General features: G+C 38.0%; 1 protein-coding gene across 3 annotated transcripts in view; it reads right to left on the reverse strand.

Annotated features, from left to right (window-relative positions):
• The window catches only part of DNM3 (dynamin 3), a gene marked incomplete at its 3' end in the record, with an annotated part of 535,603 nt that overhangs the window by 336,102 nt on the left and 177,026 nt on the right, over positions 1 to 22,475 (reverse strand). For all 3 annotated transcript variants that reach the window (XM_080824220.1, XM_080824222.1, XM_080824221.1), the window contains exons 5-6: positions 4,106 to 4,204; positions 3,362 to 3,522 (exon numbers count right to left, since the gene is read on the reverse strand). In XM_080824220.1, coding sequence (XP_080680346.1) covers positions 3,362 to 3,522; positions 4,106 to 4,204 — 260 coding nt within the window. The remainder of the gene's footprint in view (positions 1 to 3,361; positions 3,523 to 4,105; positions 4,205 to 22,475) is intronic.

Raw genomic sequence — 22,475 nt, forward strand, 5'->3', positions numbered from 1 at the left:
CACAGAAATACATGAAAAGGAATCGTAAGTTAAAAGGGGAATAAAAACCCAGACTGACTGCAGAAATCATTCTAAATCACTGTTATGTTTATTAGAGGTTACCTGACTCTATCTATTCACTAGAGTTATTTAATAGTTCACAACTCTATTAGTCCTTTGCCCATAGTTATGACTTATGCTACTTCCCAGCATGCTGCTGTTACGGCTCTGAAGCAGGAGACAAAAGCATGGAGAGGACGGCATCCCCAGCATCAACCTCACAAACCCCCAAGTCGAAGAGCAACAGTGACCATGAGAAACCAGCGGCCACCTGTCCACCATGTGAGTGGTAAATGATAAAAACACATGGCTTCCACCTTTTGCTTCTCAGATATCTCAAAGCAAAAGCAACACTGTGGGCCACTCTTGGCTTTCTGAAACGGTTCTTTCCTTGGCTTCTGTGACCCTAGTTCCTCTCATTTTTCTCCTAACCTTTCGGATATACCTTCTCGATCTCCTTTGCCAAGCCATCCCCCTCCACCAGGCCTGTAAATAACAATATTCCTGGAATCTGAGTCTTAACCTTCTTCTTTGTTCACTCTCTGTTCCTCCTAAAGTAATCTTATTCCACTCATGGCTTTAATAAATATTCAAGTGCCTGTGGCTACCAATGTGTTATCTACAGACGAGACTTCTAATCTTTCCAGTAGGCACACGTATTAGACCATGGACTTGACTCCTCTCAGATGTGCCAATGAAACCTCAGACTCAGCAAGTCTGAAATCAAACACCTAATCCTGCTTTCGGAGTTCTCCATCTCAGTGACTTCATAACAATATGGGAACTTGGAACGTATCCTTGACTTCACGTCTCCATCACCTACCAGAGTTAATCTACCACCAAGTTTTTGATTTTTCCTAAACATTTCTCAATTCTGGTTTTTTTTGTCTTCACTGGCCCTAATCAAAACCAAGCTACCATCATTTCCTTCGACTCGTAATTTCTCATGTCTAATCTTATCTGGAACCACCACGATCATTTTTAATCCACAGCTGTGACTGTGTAATTCCCCTACTCAGATGCCTTAAATGACTTATTCCCCACTACTCTTAGGATAAGAACAAAAATCTTTAACTTGCCTACAAATATTACAAGATCCAGCCTCTGCCTACTTCTCCAAATTCATCTCATATCTCACTCCCTCATTATCTGCCCTCCAGGCATCATGACTCAAAAATGTCATGTTCTATTCCAGTTTTCGTCATAGAAACTGTCCCTCAGGGCCAGAGGTATCGGAACACATTGAATCAACCATGAAATTACCCTAGTTTCAAACAGTATGAGATCCCTGAAGCAATAAAAAAGAAACTGATTATCCAAGAAACGAGAGATCTTCAGTACAAAATCCATTCAGTTTTCAGTCAACCAGAATCCAATCATGTCATAATTTAGGGGTCATTTGTATAACCAATGGCCAGTCACATTCTTTCTACTTTTCTAGTATTCACAACCTAATTTATTTCCAACTTTATCTTCCTAATCATCTTAGTGATTTTTCTCTAAGAATTTTTCAGTTTGTGTTTTTTTTAGACCTATACAGGCATGAAAGCAGTAATCTACAAAACTACATATATTGGTAGAATATTACGGTCTTCGTGTGGCAAACCAATGTTCCTTCTCTAAAATATATTCGTAAAAATAAATAAATAAATAAATAAATAAAATATATTCGTGTTTGTGAAAGGACACAACCATAGCACTACGTCATGCCTTTAAGTACTCATCTACCCTTAATTAAAAAGAACAAACTTGGAGGGTGTGTGCTATGGTGAGTGCTGTGAAGTGTGTAAACCTGGCGATTCACAGACCTGTACCCCTGGGGCTAATAATACATTATATGTTAATAAAAAATTATGAAAAAAAATAAAAAATTATAAACACATAAAGAAAGAAAAGAAAAAGAAAAAAAAGAACAAACTTTACATGAGTCTGCGTTATGTCACTTAAAATAGAAGTATACCCCTGCTTTCTTATTTTCTAAAACTTCTTCAATTGCTCTGCCTAAAGAGTTCAGGTCCAATGTCACAAGTAGCCTGCTATGTTGTTAGTCTCTACTGATACCTTCTAGGAGCAAATAATCAGGACATTCAATACCGATCTGATTGGTTGACTGTTAAAGTTCATAAATTAAAGTTAAAGTATATCTTATGATTCTATTTGTGAGAAAAGCTGTTCACCACGTGAGTCAATACGATCACAACTCAGGGAGCGGCCCGGCATACCCTGAGGATGATGCTTAACTTCCCTAGGAGATGGAAAATATGTAGCCAAGTAAGCGCATTGGGGTTTTATTCAAGAAGGATGTAAGTGCACAGGATGTGGGAAGATGGAGGCCCAGGTCTACCCATGCAGGGAAAGGAGTTAGCCGGAAAAACTTAGATGAACGGAGACCAACGACTGCTTATAAGGCTTCGTGATTTTCAAAAATTTAAATGAAGGAACAAATTGATCCTAAACAAAACCATAAAGAAATTTTAAAAAGAAATCTAACCTAACCATTACAGATTGACATTTTCAAAACAGATCCCAAGAAATCAACCTTTCAGAGATGTACAACAATAATTTCTTTTTTTTAAAAGATTATTTATTTATTTATTTGAACGAGAGAGAGAGAGAGAAAGAGAGAGAGAGAGAGACAGCTAGAGACAGAACACAGGCAGGAGGAATAGGAGAGGGAGAAGCAGGCTCCCCGTTGAGCAGGGAGCCCGATTCGGGGCTCGATCCCAGGACCCTGGGATCACAACCTGAGCCGAAGGTAGACGCTTAGCAACTGGGCCACCCAGGCGCCCCTAATTACTTTCTTTCTTTTTTTTTTAATGATTTTTTTTAAGATTTTATTTATTTATTTGACAGACAGAAATCACAAGTAGGCAGAGGCAGGCAGAGAGAGAGAGGGAGGCAGGCTCCTCGCTGAGCAGAGAGCCCATTGCGGGGTTCGATCCCAGGACCCTAGGATCATGACCTGAGCTAAAGGCAGAGGCTTTAACCCACTGAGCCACCCAGGTGCCCCCAGGTGCCCCTAATTTCTTAAGATGACTACATCTTGTGAGCAAAATGGGTGCTGATACATATACCTTTATTCACTGTTCTTAAAGAAGTGTATTTCTGCTCTGAGCAGTGTACTTCCAGTAACATTAATAGATTCTACTCACTGAGAATAGTAACAGTGTGCAACTAAGTACTCATATTCACTTTTTAATTCCTATCATTTAAGCAGAATGTCTTAATTTGGGAACAATTAATATTAAAATGAGACATATGAAATCCAACAGTCACTTCCATATTTCATAATTGTTCCTGTTGCTTGAGAAAACGTCTTTACCTGATTGAGGACCTTCTGCAGGTGTGGGGTCCCCATCCGGTCAGCAATATGTCGGTAAGCCGGGTGCGAGAGAAAAAATTTCCTTTCAGCCAACATGGCAGCCTTAATGTCCTTCTTCCCATCTATATCCTTCTGGCTTCTGTTTACCACGCCCACATAACCTGAAACGGAGCACATACAATGTGGTTTGGGACACTTGTTCATTTTGGGGAGATTTCAAGGCTCTCAAACAGGCTGAAGAAGAAAAGCAAAATTATCTGTAAGGGCTGAACAACTGAATCCTTTACAAAACTCAGTGTGAGACATCAGTATTTAACAAAGGCTGGCTGACGTGGCTAATGACACCTTGTTAACAGTAACAGAATAATGTCTTTTGCCCTTAAAAGCTCTGTGCACTTTAATACAGTGCGTCCCTTCGCAGTGTCGTTATATGGTGGGCAAGTAAATAAGTCACACTGGAACAGCACAGGGCACATTCATGCAGTCTCTGACGCGCATTTATACCCTCCTGCAAACTCCTTCCTTTTCCTGTTTTCTTATTCCTGTTATTTTAAGGAGGAGTTCTCCCTTTGGATCATTTTTAACATATCATTTGGGAACATTATGCCATTCCCGAAAAAGTGTAATTAATCATAAATACATTCCCCACAGCTGTGAAGTCATAAAACCCAACTTCCCATCGGTTTCCCAATTGTTTCTCTGCCGCGTCATCGAAGGAGTCCCATACGGGATGCGATACGTTACCCCTGCGGAGAGGCAGCAGCTTATTCTCTAGAACATCCCTGGCATCTGTTCCTTCATCCATAAGATCCAGTTTGGTGATGACGCCGATGGTTCTCAACCCTGCATCGAAAACAAACTCAGTATTACACAGCTTGTAGAAGACGAACCAATTTTAGAGACATACACGTCCCAAAGCTAAATGCAGGCACTCATATTTCTGTCATTTTCCTGTTGCTCTCTGTCTTACTTTGTTTTCTAGTCCACTGCTACCCCAGTCTGGTGGACTCTGGCGGGGTGAGAAGGAGAGTTGTATCATCCATAAGGTGACTTTCACTTCCGGAGAGAAAATAACAAATAGGTGTATCACCACCACAATTCTAAATACATGCATTTATTTTTGTACCACGCATACATGGAAATTATACACATTACATTTTCCTCCAAGGTACTGGACACAATATGGGTGCTTTAATTTTTTTATGTATTACCTTACTGTAAATAAATAAACAAGCAAGAGCAGTGAAGAGAATAAGCCAAAGCTTATTATTGATTCAGTTCTAAGCCCTTGACAAACAAATAAGAAGAAGAAACTTAGGCATATGATAGTGTCATCCCCAAAATAAAGTTTCAAGTCTCACAGCATTCACTGTTCATTAGAAAAAGATAAATGACTTAAAGGAAAGAAGACCAAATGTAGAATCCAGGTGCTTGGATTCTAGTCTCAAGGCAAGTCACTTAACCTAGGTCTCAGTTTTCCTATCTGTAATATAAAGAGTTGGAGACCATAATCACCAAAGTACCTTTCAGTAAGAAAACTATATAAAGATCCAGACATTTTATGTAACATATCAGATACCTCACCTTTGTCCACTGTTTTCTGTACTAGATGAAATGAATATTTGCCTAGTGATTCATATTTTTAAGTGCATTTCTTTGGAGATGATAAATTAAACACACACCTTTATCTTTTTACCTGAAACCACTCTAAAATGGCTAATATTTATTAGGCCAGCTATGGTTTTTGCATGCTTTATGTCTCTTAAATCATTTGCTCTTAAAAAGGACTCCAACTATTTTTTTTAAGATGAGGAAACTGAGGTAGAAAGAGAGATTAAGTAGTTTTCCCAGGGTCATACAAGGGGTGGGTCTAGGCGTCCAGAGCCCATGCTTTTAACCAATATACTGCTTCTTGCAATACAAAGAGTTTTAAAAATAAAAAAGGTTTAAATCAAGAAAGCCAAAGAAAATGGGAGGACGGAAGAAAAATGCTGAGACTGTAAGCTCAGCAGGATAACTGCCAACTAACTCGATAGACTAGAGAGAGAGGAAAACTGTGTTCCAGAAAGCCAACAACGGAAGCCCGGAAGCTTCCATCACAGCCTCTCGGAAAGGTTCAGGGACACCAAGAGCTCTGACAATAATGGGCGGTAGTGGGGGCAGTTGAGGCTGACAACAAGATCGCTGGGTGAAAGCGGTGAGATTTCCATGGATAACATAGCTAGGAGCCACCCCGGCTCAACCTGGCAGGAGAGCGCACGGTCTATTCTCTGGAAACATGGAACTATGGAAAACTGCCCTAATGGGCACCTGGCCCAGTTAGAGGGCATCAGGTATTAAAAGAGGGTGATTATGAAGTCCCACATACTGAAGGGCAAGACCTTTCTGCCCAGTCCAATTTAAGAAAAAGCTGGCTGGTAGAATTTAACCTCCCAAGCAGGAGACTGCAAAAACCCTGTCTGGGTTTATTAACCATTCTTAGAGGAAAACGTAGATATTAAAATTCAGAGGAACTCCAATTAAGATAGCCCAATAAATCATCCTACTGTGAAGCCTGTAACTCATTTAGTCAAGCACACCCACAGAGAGTTTCCTGTTAATACTTTACTTTTAAATATAAATCAGTAAGTGTAGGTTACCAACTGTCATCATGCAAAATTATTATGATATTAATATAATATATTATTGACTATATTCCCTATAAGTGACTTATTTATTTTAGCATTCTGGGATGTATATAATTGTAGAATGACTATGTTGTATACCTGAAGCTAATACAATATTATGTGTCAACTACCCTTCAATAAAAATAAAAATTTAAAAAATTATTTGAAATGTGAATGGATAGCCAAGGAGAGTCTCTGAGACCAAAACAAATAAATATTGTAAAACAGAACTGAAGAAACAAAGATAATACAAAACATAGAAGAAAACTTTATTATTTTTATTAATATCCTCAGAGAGAAACGAGAGGTCCCTGCATCCATAGAACAAGAAAAGAATGTCATGAAGGAAACATTCAAACAAACTAAAGAAATTCTTACTAACAAATATGAGAGTACAAATTTTTTAAAAAATGTTAGTAGAATGGTTGGAGTACAAAGTTAGAAAATCTTCCGCAAAACAAAAGAAATAGAAGTAAATAATAGAAAAGGAAAACTTGCTTAAATAAACTAGACAAATAGGGGCACCTGGGTAGTTCAGTTGGTTAAGCATCCAACTTTTGGTTTGGGCTCAGGTCATGACCTCAGAGTTGTGAGATCCAGCCCTGTGTTGGGCTCTGTGCCCAGTGCAGAGTCTACTTGAGATTCTGTTTCTCCCTGTCCTTCTTCCCATCCCCTGGTTTCTATCTCACTCTCTCTCTCAAATAAATAAACAAATCTTAAAAAAAAAAAATAACTAGAGGAATGATTTAGAAGATCAATATCTGAGTAATTGGCATTCTAGGAAAACAGAAAAGATGAAATAGAAATAGTTGGGGGCACACTAGTAAAGAAAATATTCTATAAGTGAAAGATTAATTTATGTATTGAATAAACCCATCAAGTGTCCAACATAATATGAAGCACACACACACAATATGGCATAGCAGTATAAGATTTCAAAACACTGTGAACAAATCAAAAATCCTGGGGTGCCTGGGTGGCTCAATGGGTTAAAGCCTCTGCCTTCAGCTCAGGTCATGATCCCAGAGTCCTGGGATCGAGCCCCGAGTCGGGCTCCCTGCTCAGCACGGAGCCTGCTTCCCTTCCTCTCTCTCTCTGCCTGCCTCTCTGCCTACTTGTGATCTCTGTCAAATAAGTAAATGAAATCTTAAAAAAAAAAAAAAATAAAAAATCCTAATAAGCTCCCAAAGAAGTTAAGAAAAGAAAGTCACAAAAAAAGGTTTGGAAATCATTATAGTTCAGTCTTCCCAACAACAAACTGGAAACTAAAATTGAATCGAGTGCTGTTTTCAAAATTCTGAGGGAAAAAGTTATTTCTAGCCTAGAATTCAAAACTACCGATAAATGTGTCAGTAGAAAAAGATATTTTCAGACGTGCAAAATCTCAAAATATTTTACCTCTCTTTCTTTTTCTTTGGAAACTACTAAAGGATGGGTTCCATCAAACAAGGAAAGCAAACTAACAAAGAAGTAAATAAGAGATCCAGGAAGAAAAAATTTAATATAACCAAAAAAAGAAGGGAATTTTCAGGATGGTGTAGATCCCAGTACTAGGCCAGAAGAGTCAATATCTATTTGAATGAGAAGACACAGATCACTGAAGAGATATAGTTCCCCACTACGAAAAAAAAAAAAATGAAAGTGCTAGAACACCTAAGGCCTAAGATTTTTGAAGGTATTAAGAGATTTCAACTCCAAGAGGAGAGGCTGGGAATGCATTGGTAATGGATATTTAGAAGATTATGCAAACAAACAGAAAGACAAGCTATCAACCTCAAAGACAGCAATATCATGTAAAAAAGGAAATGTAATCATAATTTACACAGGGCTCAGCTGCAAATGATATTTTCAGAATTATAAATATTTAAATATAATATAATTATATTAGTAGAACACAGGAGGGTCTGTATATATATGTAAGGTTAGAATATGTGGCTAAGGGAGAGAGAAGACAGCTAAATTCTTCTCTACAGTAGGAAGTCAAAAGTGAAAATCTAAAAATAAAAAATCAAGAAATAGTAATATGAACAGTTTACATAGAAATATGAAGGTAAACACCAAAAGAAAGCTGAAAGTGATAGCCTCTGGAAATCAGTAACAGGAGTCAGGAGAAATGGGCAAGGGACAGACAGTTTTTGTTAAAAGCCTTTGGGACTGGGGCACCTGGGTGGCTCAGTGGGTTAAAGCCTCTGCCTTAGGCTCGGGTCATGATCTCAGGGTCCTGGGATCAAGCCCCGCATCAAGCCCCGCATCGAGCCCCACATCGAGCCCCACATGGGGCTCTCTGCTCGGCAGGGAGCCTGCTTCTTCCTTTCTCTCTGCCTGTCCCTCTGCCTACTTGTGATCTCTGTCTGTCAAATAAATAAATAAAATCTTTTTTTGAAAAAAAGAAAGAAAAGCCTTTGGGACTGATTTTTAAGCTGCGTATGTTTATAATATTAATAAAAATAAAAGTTAAATTTTAGAAGAATTTTCTTTACTACTTCTTTATTTCTACGAAGGCAGAGAAATCTATGCTTGATGGTATACCAGAAATAGCAAAGGAGATTATTTTCTTTTCATGTTGATTATACAAATAGGCAGCTTAAAATAATCAATGAACTCCTGCTGGCACACTGGAGACCTACACTGACAAATCTCAAAAAGCCATTGCCTAAGCGATTCAAAGGAAACATGTTTTAAAAGCACTTCACTAGTAACCTAGAGACTCAGATAAAGATAATAATAGAGACCATGTATTGAGTGCTGACTAGGTACTGGGAATAGACTTGAAACAACTCTATGAGATGGGTACTGCTATTTTCTCAATTACGTGGATCAGGAAAATGAGATTTAGAGAGGAAAACATGCTTCCCTAAAAGCTCACAGCCTGTAGGGTGTGGAATCCAGGCAACCTAATTCCATTTTTAATCCCTATATTTTTCTGTCACCCAATCTCAACTAGATTCTACAAGTGATGAGGTCTGTTATTTGGCAAGTCAGTTACATCATCTGGGCCTGTTGATCCACGTATGGAACCAAAAGATTAACTGGATGTACCTTTCAAGCCCAGAATTCTGAAAAAGAAAACAACTTTCCGATTTAGAAGAGGTTATATACAATAATAAGCAAAGAGTAATTTAATAAAATTCTTGTCCTCCAACTAAAAGGAAAATAAAAAATAAATTAAGAGCTAATAAATAATGTGTGATACTGTGTTTCAATTATGTTTCTTAGTAAAGAATGACCATAATGATGAATGCTGATGAATCCCAACAACGACCTTGAAAAGACACATAAGGCACTACCAAACTGATTCTGACATAGCATAGAGACTAACAGCACTCACTCAAGGATCAGATTGTTTGGGTTCAAACCCATCAGCACCCCTTATTAGTTCCAAGACATTAGTTTCCTCATCAGGGGATGACAGGGTGGCTCAGTTGGTTAAGCCTCTGCCATTGGCTCAGGTCATGATCCCAGGTCCTGGGATGGAGACCCACATTGGGCTCCTTGCTCAGCAGGGAACCTACTTCTCCCTCTGCCTGTCATTCCCAGGGCTTGTGCATTTTCTCTCTCTCTCTCTGACAACTAAATAAATAAAATCTTTAATTTTCTCATCAGGTGTAACCACATCAATAGGGTAATCATCATCACAGTTTATATTTGATGTCTGGGATAACTATTAGTCGCATCCTCTTTAACTCTTGAAAGACTTCCAACAGAAGAATAAGTTATATGCTCACTTTAATTCATCGATACAATGAGAAAATAATAAACCTATGTTCTAAAATTAAATAACAGAACTTCCACTTTCTGGTGTAACATGTAACAAGAGTTGAAGTTGCCCATGTCTTAACAAGTGGACAACTGAAAAAATCAACAATCCTTCTTAGATTTTTCAAAGAAGTATGGTTACAGGACAAACCACTGCTCCCCAAATTTGGATAGGCAGATAGGTAAATACAGAGAATCACAATTTATGGAAGCAGAAACACACAAGCAGGAATTCCTATGGGAACCAGTGCCTGAGCAGGAAAATCTAAACTGTAATTGATGAATTTCTAGAAACTCAGTAAATTAAAAAGTCTAGGAGGTCCAAGTCATAGGGAGCATCCATTTTCTTATGGGTTTGGTCTCCGGGAGCTCACCCAGGTTCTCACAGTGAATATCTGAGAAAAAAATCCCTTTGTGCCTCAGACAGGGGGAGAAAACAAACAACATGATTTAAAAATGGGTAAAACATCTGAACAGGTACCTCACTAAAAAAGATGTACAGATAGCTACGTATGTATATGAAAAGGTGTTCCAGGGGTGCTTGGGTGGCTCAGTGGGTTAAAGCCTCTGCCTTCGGCTCAAGTCATCATCCCAGGGTCCTGGGATCGAGCCCCGCAATGGACTCTCTGCTCAGCGGGGAGCCTGCTTCCTCCTCTCTCTCTGCCTGCCTCTCTGCCTACTTGTGATCTCTGTCAAATAAATAAATAAAATCTTCAAAAAAGAAAAAAGAAAAGATGTTCCACATCATTGTTCAATAGGGAACTGCAAATTAAAATAATAGTGAGATATCACTGAACACCTATTAAAATTGCCAAAATCCAAAACTGACAACATTCAAAGGCAGCAAGGTTATGGAGTACCAAGAAGACCCATTCATTGTTACTGAGAATGCAAAATAGTACAGACATTTTGGAAACTAGTCTCTTACAAAATTAAATATACTCTTACCATGTGATACAGTTAATTGTACTCTTTGGTATTTACTCAAAGGAATTGAACATATCCACACAAAAATTTGCACACAGATGTTTACAGCAGATTTACTTATAACTGCCCAAACTGGGAAGCAACCAAGATGTCCTTCTTTACATAAACAGATAAATAAAACTGCAGCACAACCGGACAATGGAACATTATTAAGTGCTGAAAAGAAACGAGCTATCAAGCCATAAAAAGACAGGGAGGAACTTTAAATTCATATTGCTAAGTGAAAGAGGTCAATCTGAAAAAGTACAAAGTTTATTCTAGAAATGGCAAAACGCAAAACACAAAAAATGGGGACAGTAAAAAGCTTAGTGGTTGCCAGGGGTTAGGGGAGGCAAGGATAAGAAAGTGGAGTACAGGGGCGCCTGTGTGGCTCAGTGGGTTAAAGCCTCTGCCTTTGGCTCGGGTCATGATCCCAGGACCCTGGGATCGAGCCCCACGTCGGGCTCTCTGCTCAGCAGGGAGCCTGCTTCCTCCTCTCTCTCTGCCTGCTTCTCTGCCTACTTGTGATCTCCATCTGTCAAATGAATAAATAAAATTTTTTTTAAAAAGTGGAGTACAGAGCATTTTTAGGGCAGTTAAACCTATTCTATGTGGTATCACAATGGTGGGTACATAACATTCTACATCTGTCAAAACCCACAGAATATATATCACCAAGAGTGAACCCTAATGTCAACTATGAACTTTGAGTAATAGTGATACATCAGTTCTAGGTTCATTGATTATAAAAAAATGTACTACTCTGGTGTGGGATGTTAATAGTTGGAGAAGTTGTGCGTATGGGGTTGGAATGTATATGGGAACTCTCTGTACTTTCCACTTAAACTAGCTCTAAAAAATTAAAATCTATTAATTAAAGACAATTAAATAACATTACACATGTAAAGTACTTGGTACATTACAAACACCCAGTAAATGAACATTATGATCTCACTAGCTTTGATTCTCACCACGCTTCCCACTCTACTCCAATCCTAAACTCCAGTCACACCCAACATGTTGCACCTCTCCATGTGATCATGCATTCTTGGGCTCTTTATCTTTGTAACAATGCTGCTCAACTCCAAATATCCTTTCCTTCCCCCCCACCCTTTTTTTAAATCAACTCAGACCCATTCTTCCTTTGTTTCATCATTTTATTTTCATCATGACAAGTATACTCTTTAATACCCATACCCTATTTCACTCATCCCTCCACCCACTTTCCCTCTGGAAACCATCAGTTTGTTTTCTATAGATAAGAGTCTGGTTCTTGGCTCTCTCTCTTTTTCCTTTGCTCCTTTGTTTTGTTCCTTAAATTCCACATATGAGTGTGATTGTATGGCATTTGTCTTTCTCTGACTGACTTAAATCACTCAACATTATACTCTACCTCTATCCATGTTATTACAAGTGTCAAGATTGCATTCCGTTTTATAACTGGTTAATACCCCATTGTATATATACACCACATCTTCTTCATCCATTCATCGATCAGTGGACACTTGGGTTGCTTCCATAGTTTAGCTGTTGGGAATATGCCACAAAAAATACAGGGATGCATGTATCCCTTTAAAGTAGTGTTTTCATCTTTTGGGAGGATAAGTACTGAGTAGTGAAATTACTATATCTTAGCATGGTTCTATTTTTAATTTTTTGAGGAAAATTTATGCTGTTTTTCACAGTGGCTGCACCAGTTTGTATTCCCAAAAACAGTGCACAAGAGTTCTTTTTCTCCACATCCTCACTGACACTTGTTTCTTCTTTGTGATTTTAGCCATTCTGACAGGTGTGAGGTGATAACTCATTGTAATTTTCATTTCTCTGGTGATGAATGATGTTGAATATCTTTTCCTGTGTCTGTTGGCCATTTGTATATCTTCTTTGGAGAACTGTCTGTTCATGTCTTTTGTCCATTTTTTAATTGGATTATTTGTTTTCTGGGTATTGAATTGTATCAGTTCTTTATATATTGGATACTAACCCTTTATCAGATATGTCATTTGCAAATATCCTCTCCCATTCACTAGCCTTATTTTTAGTTTTGTTGATTATTTCTTTTGTTGTGCAGAAATTTTATTTTGATATAGTCCTAAGAGTTTATTTTTGTTTTTATATCCCTTGCCTCAGGAGACACATCAAAAATTTTGCTACAGTCAATATCAGAGAAATTACTGCCTGTGCTCCCTTCAAGGATTTTTATGGTTTCAAGTCTTTAAACCTTTTGGAATTTGTTTTTGTGTATGGTGAAAGAAAATGGTCCAGCTTCATTCTTTTGCATGTGGCTGTCCTAACACCACCTGTTGAAGAAACTGTCTTTTTCTGATTGTATATTCATTCCTCCTTTATCAAAGATTAATTGACCGTAAAATTGTAGATTTGTTTCTGGGTTTTCTTTTCTACTCCATTAATCTATGTGTCTGCTTTTATGCCAGTACCACGCTGTTTTAATTACTCTCCTTTGGACTATAACTTGAAATCTGGAATTGTGGTCCCTCCAATTTTGTTTTTCTTTTTCAAGATTGCTTTGGCTATTCTTTTGTGATTCTATACAAATTTTAGGATTGTTAGTTCTATGAAAAAAATGCTTTTATTTTGATAGGGATTTGCATTAAATCTGTAGATTGCTTTGGGTAGTATGAACATTTTAACAATACTTGTTCTTCCAAATGTCTATTTCCTTGCTTCATCTTAAATTTTTTTCATCAGTGTACCGGTGTCAGAGTACAGGTCCTTCAGAGTACACATCCTTCACCTCATTGGTTAAGTTTATTCCTAGATATTTTATTGTTTCTGGTGCAACTGTGAATGGGATTGTTTTCTTAATTTCACTTTCTGCTGCTTCACTTAATGTATAGGGATGCAATAAATTTTTGTACATTGATTTCATATCTTGCAACTTTACTGAATTCATGTATCAGTTCTAGTGTTTTTTTTTTTTTTTTGTGGCGTCTTCAGTATCATGTAATCTGTAACATGACAGTTTTGCTTCTTCCTTACTAATGCAGATGCCTTTTATTTCTTTATATTGTCTGGTTGCTGTTGAGGACTTCCAGCACCATGTTGAATGAGAGTGGACATCCTTGCCTTGTTCCTGACCTTAGGGGAAAAGCTCTGCTTTTCACCACTGAGTATAATATTGGCTGTGCATTTTTCATATAAGGGCTTTATTGTGTTGAGGTATGTTCCCTCTAGACTCTACTTTGCAGAGGGTTTTTATCTTGAATGGATGTTGTACTTTGTCAAATGCTGAAATGGTCATATGGTTTTTATCTTTTCTCTTCTTGAAGTGACATGTCACATTGTTTTATAAATATTGAGCCTCCTTTGCATTCTGCAGTAAATCCCACTTAATTGTGATATATGGTTTTTTAAATATATTTTTGGATTTGGTTTGCTAATACTGCATTAAAGATATGTGCATCTAATTCCATGAGAGATACCAGCCTATAGGTCTCCTTTTTTGTTGTGTCTTTATCTGGTTTTGGTATCAGGGTGATACTGGCCTCATAGAATTTGGAATTTTTCTTGGCAGCAGATTTTTCCCTTTCAGCACTCTGAATATATTATGCCATTCCCTTCTGGTCTGCAAAGTTTCTGTTGAAAAATCCACTGATAGCCTTATGGAGGTTCCCATTGTATGTAACTGTCTTCTGCTGTTATCAAAATTTGTTCTTTATTGCTACTTTTTGCCATTTTAACAACTACGTGTCTCTTTGTGGACCTATTTGGGTTGAATTTTTGGGAGGATCTCTGTGCCTCCCATATCTGGATATTTGTTTCCTTCCCCAGATTAGGGATATTTTCAGCTATTGTTTCTTCAAGTAAATTTTCTGCCCCCTTTTCTCTCTCTTCTTCTAAGATGTCTATATGCAAATGTTATTGTGCTTGACAAAGTCACTGAATTCCATAAGACTATTCTCAATTTGCATGATTTTCTTTCCTCTCCTTTGCTCAACTTGATTACTCCCCATTATCTGTCTTCCAGGTCATTAATTAATTTCTCTGCTTCACCTAGCCTATTTATTCCATTAAGTATATTTTTTTATTTCATTTATTATATTCCAGATCTCTGATTGGTTCTTTTTTTTTTTAATCTCTGTGTTAAGGATCTCACTGATGTCCTCCACTCTTTTCTCAAGTCCAATGACTATCTTCTATGACCATTACTTCAAATTCTCTATCAGGCATATTACTTTTATCTGTTTCTCTTTGGTCTCTTGCTGTAGTTTGGTCCTGTTCTTTCATTTGGGAGACATTTCTCAAGTCTTCTCGTTTTGTCTGACTTCCTGTTTCTGTTTTTGTCTGTTGGGAAGGTCAGCTACTTCTCTTGCTCTTGAGGATAGTAACTTATGAAGAGGTCCTCAAGTGCCCTGCAGTGTTGTGTCCCCTGTTCACTAGGGCCTGGCACTTCAGGGACTGTCTCCTCTGAGTGTGAGTGTTGTGTGTGCTCTGCTGTTGAGTCTTGGCCTTTTTCTTTCAGCCCAGTTGTCTGCAGAGGCTCTCTGTGCTTATTGTGGGCAGTGTTTGATCCCAGCAGGGGTAGGGCATGTTTTAACAAGATGTGCAGTGTTCTCTCTGCTAAACAAGACCTTCCCCTGCTGCCAGAACTGAGGTCCCACAAAACACACAGGTAGGGAGATAGCGTTTGCAGGGTTTGCACTGATTTTCCAAGGGAGGGGACCTGCAGCACTGGGACTAAGGCCAGCAGGACTGGAAAGGGAAGATCCACTGAAACACAGTGGGACAGGGCTTGGTGCAAGCAAGTTAGATAAGGAGTGTTGAGGTTGTGCTTGTTCCCACAGGTGGCTCGGTTTTTTTTTTTGTTTTTTTGGTTTTTTTTGCTGGTGGGTATGGAAGGGAAATGGCACCTGCCAACCCCTTTGTTCTTGGAGGGGTTTCCCCATGATCCCTGTCTCTCCGAGCCATGCTCTTAAATGAAAAAAATCAGTCTCCTCACTATCTGCTCCTGGTGTTTTTCAAATTGCTGGTTCCACAGTATATCTGCATAGACTGTTTGCCATTCTGTATCTTTAAGGGTGAGCACTCTCCTTCCTAATGCCCTCCAGGCTCTCCCAGAGCTGAGCCTGCCAATTTTTTAAATTCCAGGATTTACGTCTTGAAATCTGGCCCTTCTCTTTTCGAAGGCAAATATTATGGGGATTCATCCTCCCCATTTGTGGGTTCCCCAGCATAAAAATCTGTTTGCCACTTTTTTCCATGCCACCAGCTCCCTCCCTACTGTGGATGGACATGGTCTGCTTTTTCCCCAGACCATGTCATCACCCTTCCCACTTTCTTTGGAGTGGCCTCTTTAGCTTTAGTTGTGGAGTTTGTTCTGCCAGTCTTCAGGTTGTTTTCTGGGTTATTTAGGCTGATGTCAGTGTTATCCAGTTATATCCATGGGACGAGATGAGCTTAAGCTCCTCTTACTCCACCATGTTCCCAGCAGATAACTCCTACCCATCCTTCAAAATATCTTACAGGCCTGTCCTGCAAGTCCTTAATGGAGCTCCCACATGCAAAAGTTTGGAGCCATTTCTCTGTGCCTTCAGGCTCTCCACATACACTAAAATCATAATTCTTATATGAAACTAGGGATCTGCTTATTTGTCTTTATCACTCACTAGATCATGATCTCTTCTAGAATAAAGACTACTCTACATATTCCAAGCAATTCATAGAAGTGCCAAACAGAGTGAGCAATCAATCAATGTTTATTTATTAAAGGAATAAATAACAGCAAAAATACGCATATTTATTTCCTTAGCTTCAGAAAAGAACAAGAAGAACAAAAGAAATACAAATTTCAAAAAAGAAATATGATACCATTCTATCAAATTACCTAGGTTTGTTGTCAACACAATGATTTCCCTATAAGAGCACTGCCATTTCTTTCATTTATATATGCAACTAAATTTGAGTAGTGTGTTGTTTCATCTAACTAAGAAATGGGGGAAAAACCAAGCCACGAACCACATTAGCAGTTGCCAGAAAAGTAATCTGGAACATAGTGTACACTAAAACAATAGCAATGAAAAACAAAATCAATGAAGAGCTTAGTATAAACGTGTATACTGCATAATTAAAAACAGACTTAGGAAATAAGATGTCCTTCAGTTAATGTATTTTTGTTGTTTTGGGTTTTGGCGGGATTTGGGGGAGTTTGAAGTAAATGTTGTTTCTTTTTGGCAAGGATTATGGAATATTTTATTTCTGAAAGCAATCAGTGATGAACAAGAATAGTTTCATCTTTTTTTCCTCTAAGTTTCCATTAATATTATTTTATTGTTACTTCCAACAATTCTAAATAACCCAGTTTTCATTTTCAAAGCCATCAGGTAATATTACTGCATACAATACTGGATAAAATATTAAGTGAAAAATAGAAAACACAAAAATTACTGTTGCTATAACAGCAGAGACTCAATGTTGTCCACCAATATATCCCCAGAATCTAGCAAAGTACTTGAAAGATTTAATATTTGTGGAAGGAAGGGAAAGAAAAAAGAGAGGGTGAAGACAGGAAAAAAAAATAAGGGAAGAAAAGGAGAATTACTCCAAACATAAGAAAATTTAGGTACAGAGTGGTTCTTTCACTAAGATTTTGTACTGCAAAATGGACAAAGGCATGAAGAAACAAAAGAAAAATAACCCATATATATTTAAGTCTCTCTACTATTTGTCTACTTAAATCCATTTCCTTCTTCTTCCTTGGCACATAGTTTGACTATATTTCTAAATATCTCTTAAAATTGAGTTACAATCCTCCTATAATTTGCCTGTGACTGAGTTCTAGGTAGTGGAAATGTGAGCAGAAATGGTATTTGCCACTCCCAGGCTTAGTCTATGTAATTTCTAACACATGCATCTGCCTGCTCTATCACCTTCCACTTGATAGATCTAACCATAATAAGTTCCTAAATCCCTAAGGATAACAAATACAAGTATCTGGGTAGCTGAATGATGTCACAGATAGGAAACACCACACTACTCGGAGAAATCACACAGGATGGACCTTTCTACTGTTTGCACCATTACATATTTCACTGTACTTGTTTCTGTATATTAGTAAAAACAGTGGTACTTTGAAGAAGAGAGCTGCAGTAACGAAAACCTGGCTTACCAAGCAGGGAAACATAAATAGCAAGTTCGAAAGATCAAGATTCATATCATATAAGAGATATATATTTTGTAAGCCTGTTTCATGTGCTGACTTGTAAGGCAGACTAAGTGCCTACTGAAAGGAGAAGCTATTGGAAAGAGTCAGGGTGTTAATTCATCTTGATTGCTCCTGGCTGTTTAAAGTTGGGTATTTAAGAGATGAGTTGACACACGAAATTTATCATTTTACAAGCAGAAATGCAAGGATTAGAGAGAAGGTAGAGATTTGGGTCTTTCAATGTTTGAAAAAGTCAACTGCTCTTGTAACTCGAACAATTGAATAGACTGAAAAGGCTCTAAGAATAAAAAAGATACATTGATTACTTTCAGTTAAGCTAAGGAACTCATTAATTTCTGTTTCAGACAGGAAACAACAAGTCGCACAGGGCTGTGATATTTGAGAAGAGAAACAAACATATAAGCTCTACAATTAGCCAATTTCTGACTCGAAAAAAATTACTAGACTATAGTGCAAGAAGGAAAACTCCAAAGAGATCCCAGCAGTCAGGCATACTTGAAAAGACACAGATTGGATTTCAAGGGGGCCAAGACAGCTGGAATATACAGGGTAGTGTACCAGATAAAAGGGAGCTATGAATAGAAAGAGCTCTAGAAATGTGTTTACAGGTCCCTTCGAGTCTTTGAATGCACACATGCATAACGTAAAATTCCATGTAGTTGAGAAGAAAACAACTTTCACAGAGCTCTAACCCAAACAATTCCAAGAACTCACATAGGGCTGAGAATCATTTACATTCCCACCATCTAGAGTGAAGAGACCTGTTGAATTCAAGGCACCAAAAGGGTCAAACTTCAGTACAGGTTACTTCGGACCAACTTTTTAAAAAACCTAAAAATGAGCTTCAAAACATCAAACTGATCTACAAATAATCTAACTACCCACTAAAATAAAGTCCAACACATTTTACAAAATGCAGTAAAACTCAGGACTCAACAAAGTAAAACTCAAAATAGCCAGTATTCAAACAAAAATCACTAGATACACAATGAAGAAGGACTATGTGACCACAGTCAGGACAGAGGAAAATCAGTGATTAGCATCTCACTCAGAAACAATGGAATTCACAGGTTAGGCTAAAATAGCCCTTACAAGAATGTAAAAAATGCTCAAGGATGTAAAATAAAATGTGAAGATAATGAGTAAATAAAAAGAATATGTGAAGATGTCTATAAAACTTCTATAGAACAAGCCATTCAACAACAATGTAGAATATACATCCTTTCCAAATGTACATGGGTCATTAATCAAAATGGACCATATGTGCTATGAACAAGCAAATATCTATGAATTTAAAAGGAATAAAAATCATATCAGAAAGTTATTTGGAAAATGTCAAAAAATTTGGAAATTAAACAACATGTTTCTAAAATACTATCAGTCAAAAACGAAGTCAGTGGGGCACCTGGGTGGCTCAGTGGGTTAAAGCCTCTGCCTTCGGCTCAGGTCATGATTCCAGGGTCCCGGGATCGAGCCCCGCATCGGGCTCTCTGCTCGGCAGGGAGCCTGCTTCCCTTCCTCTCTCTCTTCCTGCCTCTCTGCCTACTTGTGATCTCTGTCTGTCAAATAAATAAATAAAATCCTTTAAAAAATTTAAAAAAAAATGAAGTCAGGAAGAAATTTAAACATATTTTAAACTGGATGAAATAAAAGCACAGCATATCAAAATTTGTAGTACATAACTAATTAAATACTTAGAGGGGAAACTTATAACTTTTAAATATTACTATTATCAAATAAAAATGGTTTAAAACCAATGATCTTGAGCTTCACCCTTAAAAAGATAGAAAGAGAAGAGTATCCAAACTAAGTAGAAATAAAGAAATTATAAAAAGTAGAAATAGATGAAATAGAATACAGGCAATAAATATAATCAATTAAACTAAATACTGATTATTTGAAAAGGTCAATAAAATTGTCTACTCTCACTCTTTGACTAAATGTTCTACTGGAGGCCCTAGCCAGTGAAAGAATAAAACTGTTTACTCATAGACAGCAAGACTGTATACACAGAATATTTTTAAAAATCTAAAAAAGTCTATCAGAAGTAGTAAGGGGATTAACTGAAACCACAGATAAAAGGTCAAAATACGGGGCACCTGGGTGGCTCAGTGGGTTAAAGCCTCTGCCTTCGGCTCAGGTTATGATCTCAGGGTCCTGGGATCGAGCCCCGTATCGGGCTCTCTGTCCGACAGGGAGCCTGCTTCCTCCTCTCTCTCTGCCTGCCTCTCTACCTACTCTCTCTCTGTCAAATAAATAAATAAAATCTTTTAAAAAAAGAAAAAGGTCAAAATAAAAAAAAATTGTACAATCTATGTGTTGGCAATAAAAATTGGCAAATATTTAGTTAAATACTATTTAATATTTTTCATAAAGGGAGGGAGAGAGAAAAAGAGAGGAATGAGGTAAGGGTCAGAGGGAGTGGGAGTAAGAGAATCATAAGCAGGCTCCATGCCCAATGCAAAGCCTGATGCAGGGCTCAACCTCACCATCCTGAGATCATGACCTGAGCCAAAAACGAGAGACAGCTACAATTAACCAAATGAACCACCCACGTGCCCCAATACTATTTAATATTTTAATAGTATCCAAAAACATAAAATACATAAGGATAAATTTCATAAAATATATGCAAAGGTATGTATGCTGAAAGCTATGATATATTACAAGTGACCTAAACAAATTTTTTAAAATGCCCTATCACTGACTGAGGCAGTCAATACCGCTGACTGTTAAGTCAATTCTCTCCAAATTGATCTATAGCAGCACTGCTCAATAAAACTTCCTGCCATAATGGAAATGTTCTTTATGTATAGGTTTTCCAATACAGAAGCCATTAATCACATGAGGTGATTTAGCACTGGAAATGAGGTGTGACTGAGAAATTAACTTATTTTATTTTGTTTTAGTTAATTTTAACTTTAATTTGAATAGGCACATGTTGCTAATGGTTAGCATATTAAATAGCACAAGCTATACATTTAATTAATACCAAACAAAATCCCAGTAAGCTTTTTTGTAGAAACTGACAGGCTGATTAAGAAATTCAAATGAAAAGGCAAAGTACCTATTATAACCAAAGCAATGATGAAAAAAATTACACTATCTGATTTCCAGGTTTCCTATAAAGCTACACAAATTCAGATAGTGTGGTACTGGCACAGGAAGAGACATACAGACAAATGAACAGAAAAGAGTCCAGAATTAAAGATTATACACACACACATGCACACACACACACACGATGCAATTGGTTTTGGACAAAGCTGCCAGTTCAATGGAGAAAGTATAGCCTGTTCAAAATAAATGGCACAGAAACTATTCTAAATCCATATGGAAAATAATGAACTCTCACCTCCCTCACATCACACCATCCACAAGAAAAGGATTACACACCTAAATTTTTTTTTTCAGACCTAAATTTAAAGCTAAAACTACAATTCTTCTCGAAGAAAACATAAGGCAAAAATCTTTGCAAACTTGGGTAAGGCAAAGATTTCTTAGAAAGGATTAAAAAGGATTAAAGGGGAGGAGTTAAGATAGCAGAGAATTAGGGGGACCCTAAGATTGTCTCCTCCCTTGAATACAGCTAAGTAGTTATCAAATCATTCTGAACACCCAAGAAATCAATTGGAGGTTTGAGAGAACAAAAACTACAAGTCTACAGGTAAAAAGCTGACCACATTTTGGAAGGCAAGAGGTGTAGAGACTTGAATTCAGGGAAATATTGCTGTGGATACGGCCTTGGAGGGAAAGCCAGACTGTGGACGCTATGGCAAAATATTATAAGCATCAGAGCACAAAATCAGAAGCTGAAGAATTCTGTTACAGTGAGGGACATTCCTGGCTTAAAGGTGCTCAGGTGGCAAAGCAGGGTGGAATCCCAGGTGTGGCATCATGGTCTGAGCATCCCCAGGGTCAGCAGAAGAATGGGCAGCACCTAAGTGCTGCACTGTTCCCCAAACCAGCTGAGAACAGGGAGTGTAGTTACTGGCCTTCTGCTCTATATTGCCATAAACTGCAACCGCTGCATGTTCCTGTCACTACATTCCTGGGATGGGCCAGCAAATGGCAGAAGCATGGGGAAACTCTCCCAGGGAGAAATAGCACAGGTTCATGCCACAGGAGTCCCTAAAATTTGTAGTTTTGAAACTCAGTCATGCACCTGAGATTAAAAAAACAAAAACAACTCAGACACAGGCAAGATGAACACAGAATTCTGACAGAAACTGGGGGGCAAGAGTGATGGATTGCTCGTCTGTAAGGGATCACTCAAGAGTAGGGGGTGTGGATCTTCAGCTCTGGGGCTGGAGAGCTGGAGGCCATCACATTCATCCCACCCATCAATGCAGAAAAGCATTCAGGGAGCAAACCAGTGCCACCTAATGGAATCCAGAGCCACTTAACCCTCTGCCTCCCTGCATTCTGGAGGTACATTTCCATTAGGGCAAGGCCACCTGAGAATTAGTGCAACAGGCCCCTCCCTCAGAAGACCAGTACAAACAACTAGCTCATACAAAGTTTACTGATCATAGAGGACTGC

Source organism: Martes martes (assembly GCF_963455335.1).
Source record: "Martes martes genome assembly, chromosome: 15".
NCBI lineage: Eukaryota > Metazoa > Chordata > Mammalia > Carnivora > Mustelidae > Martes > Martes martes.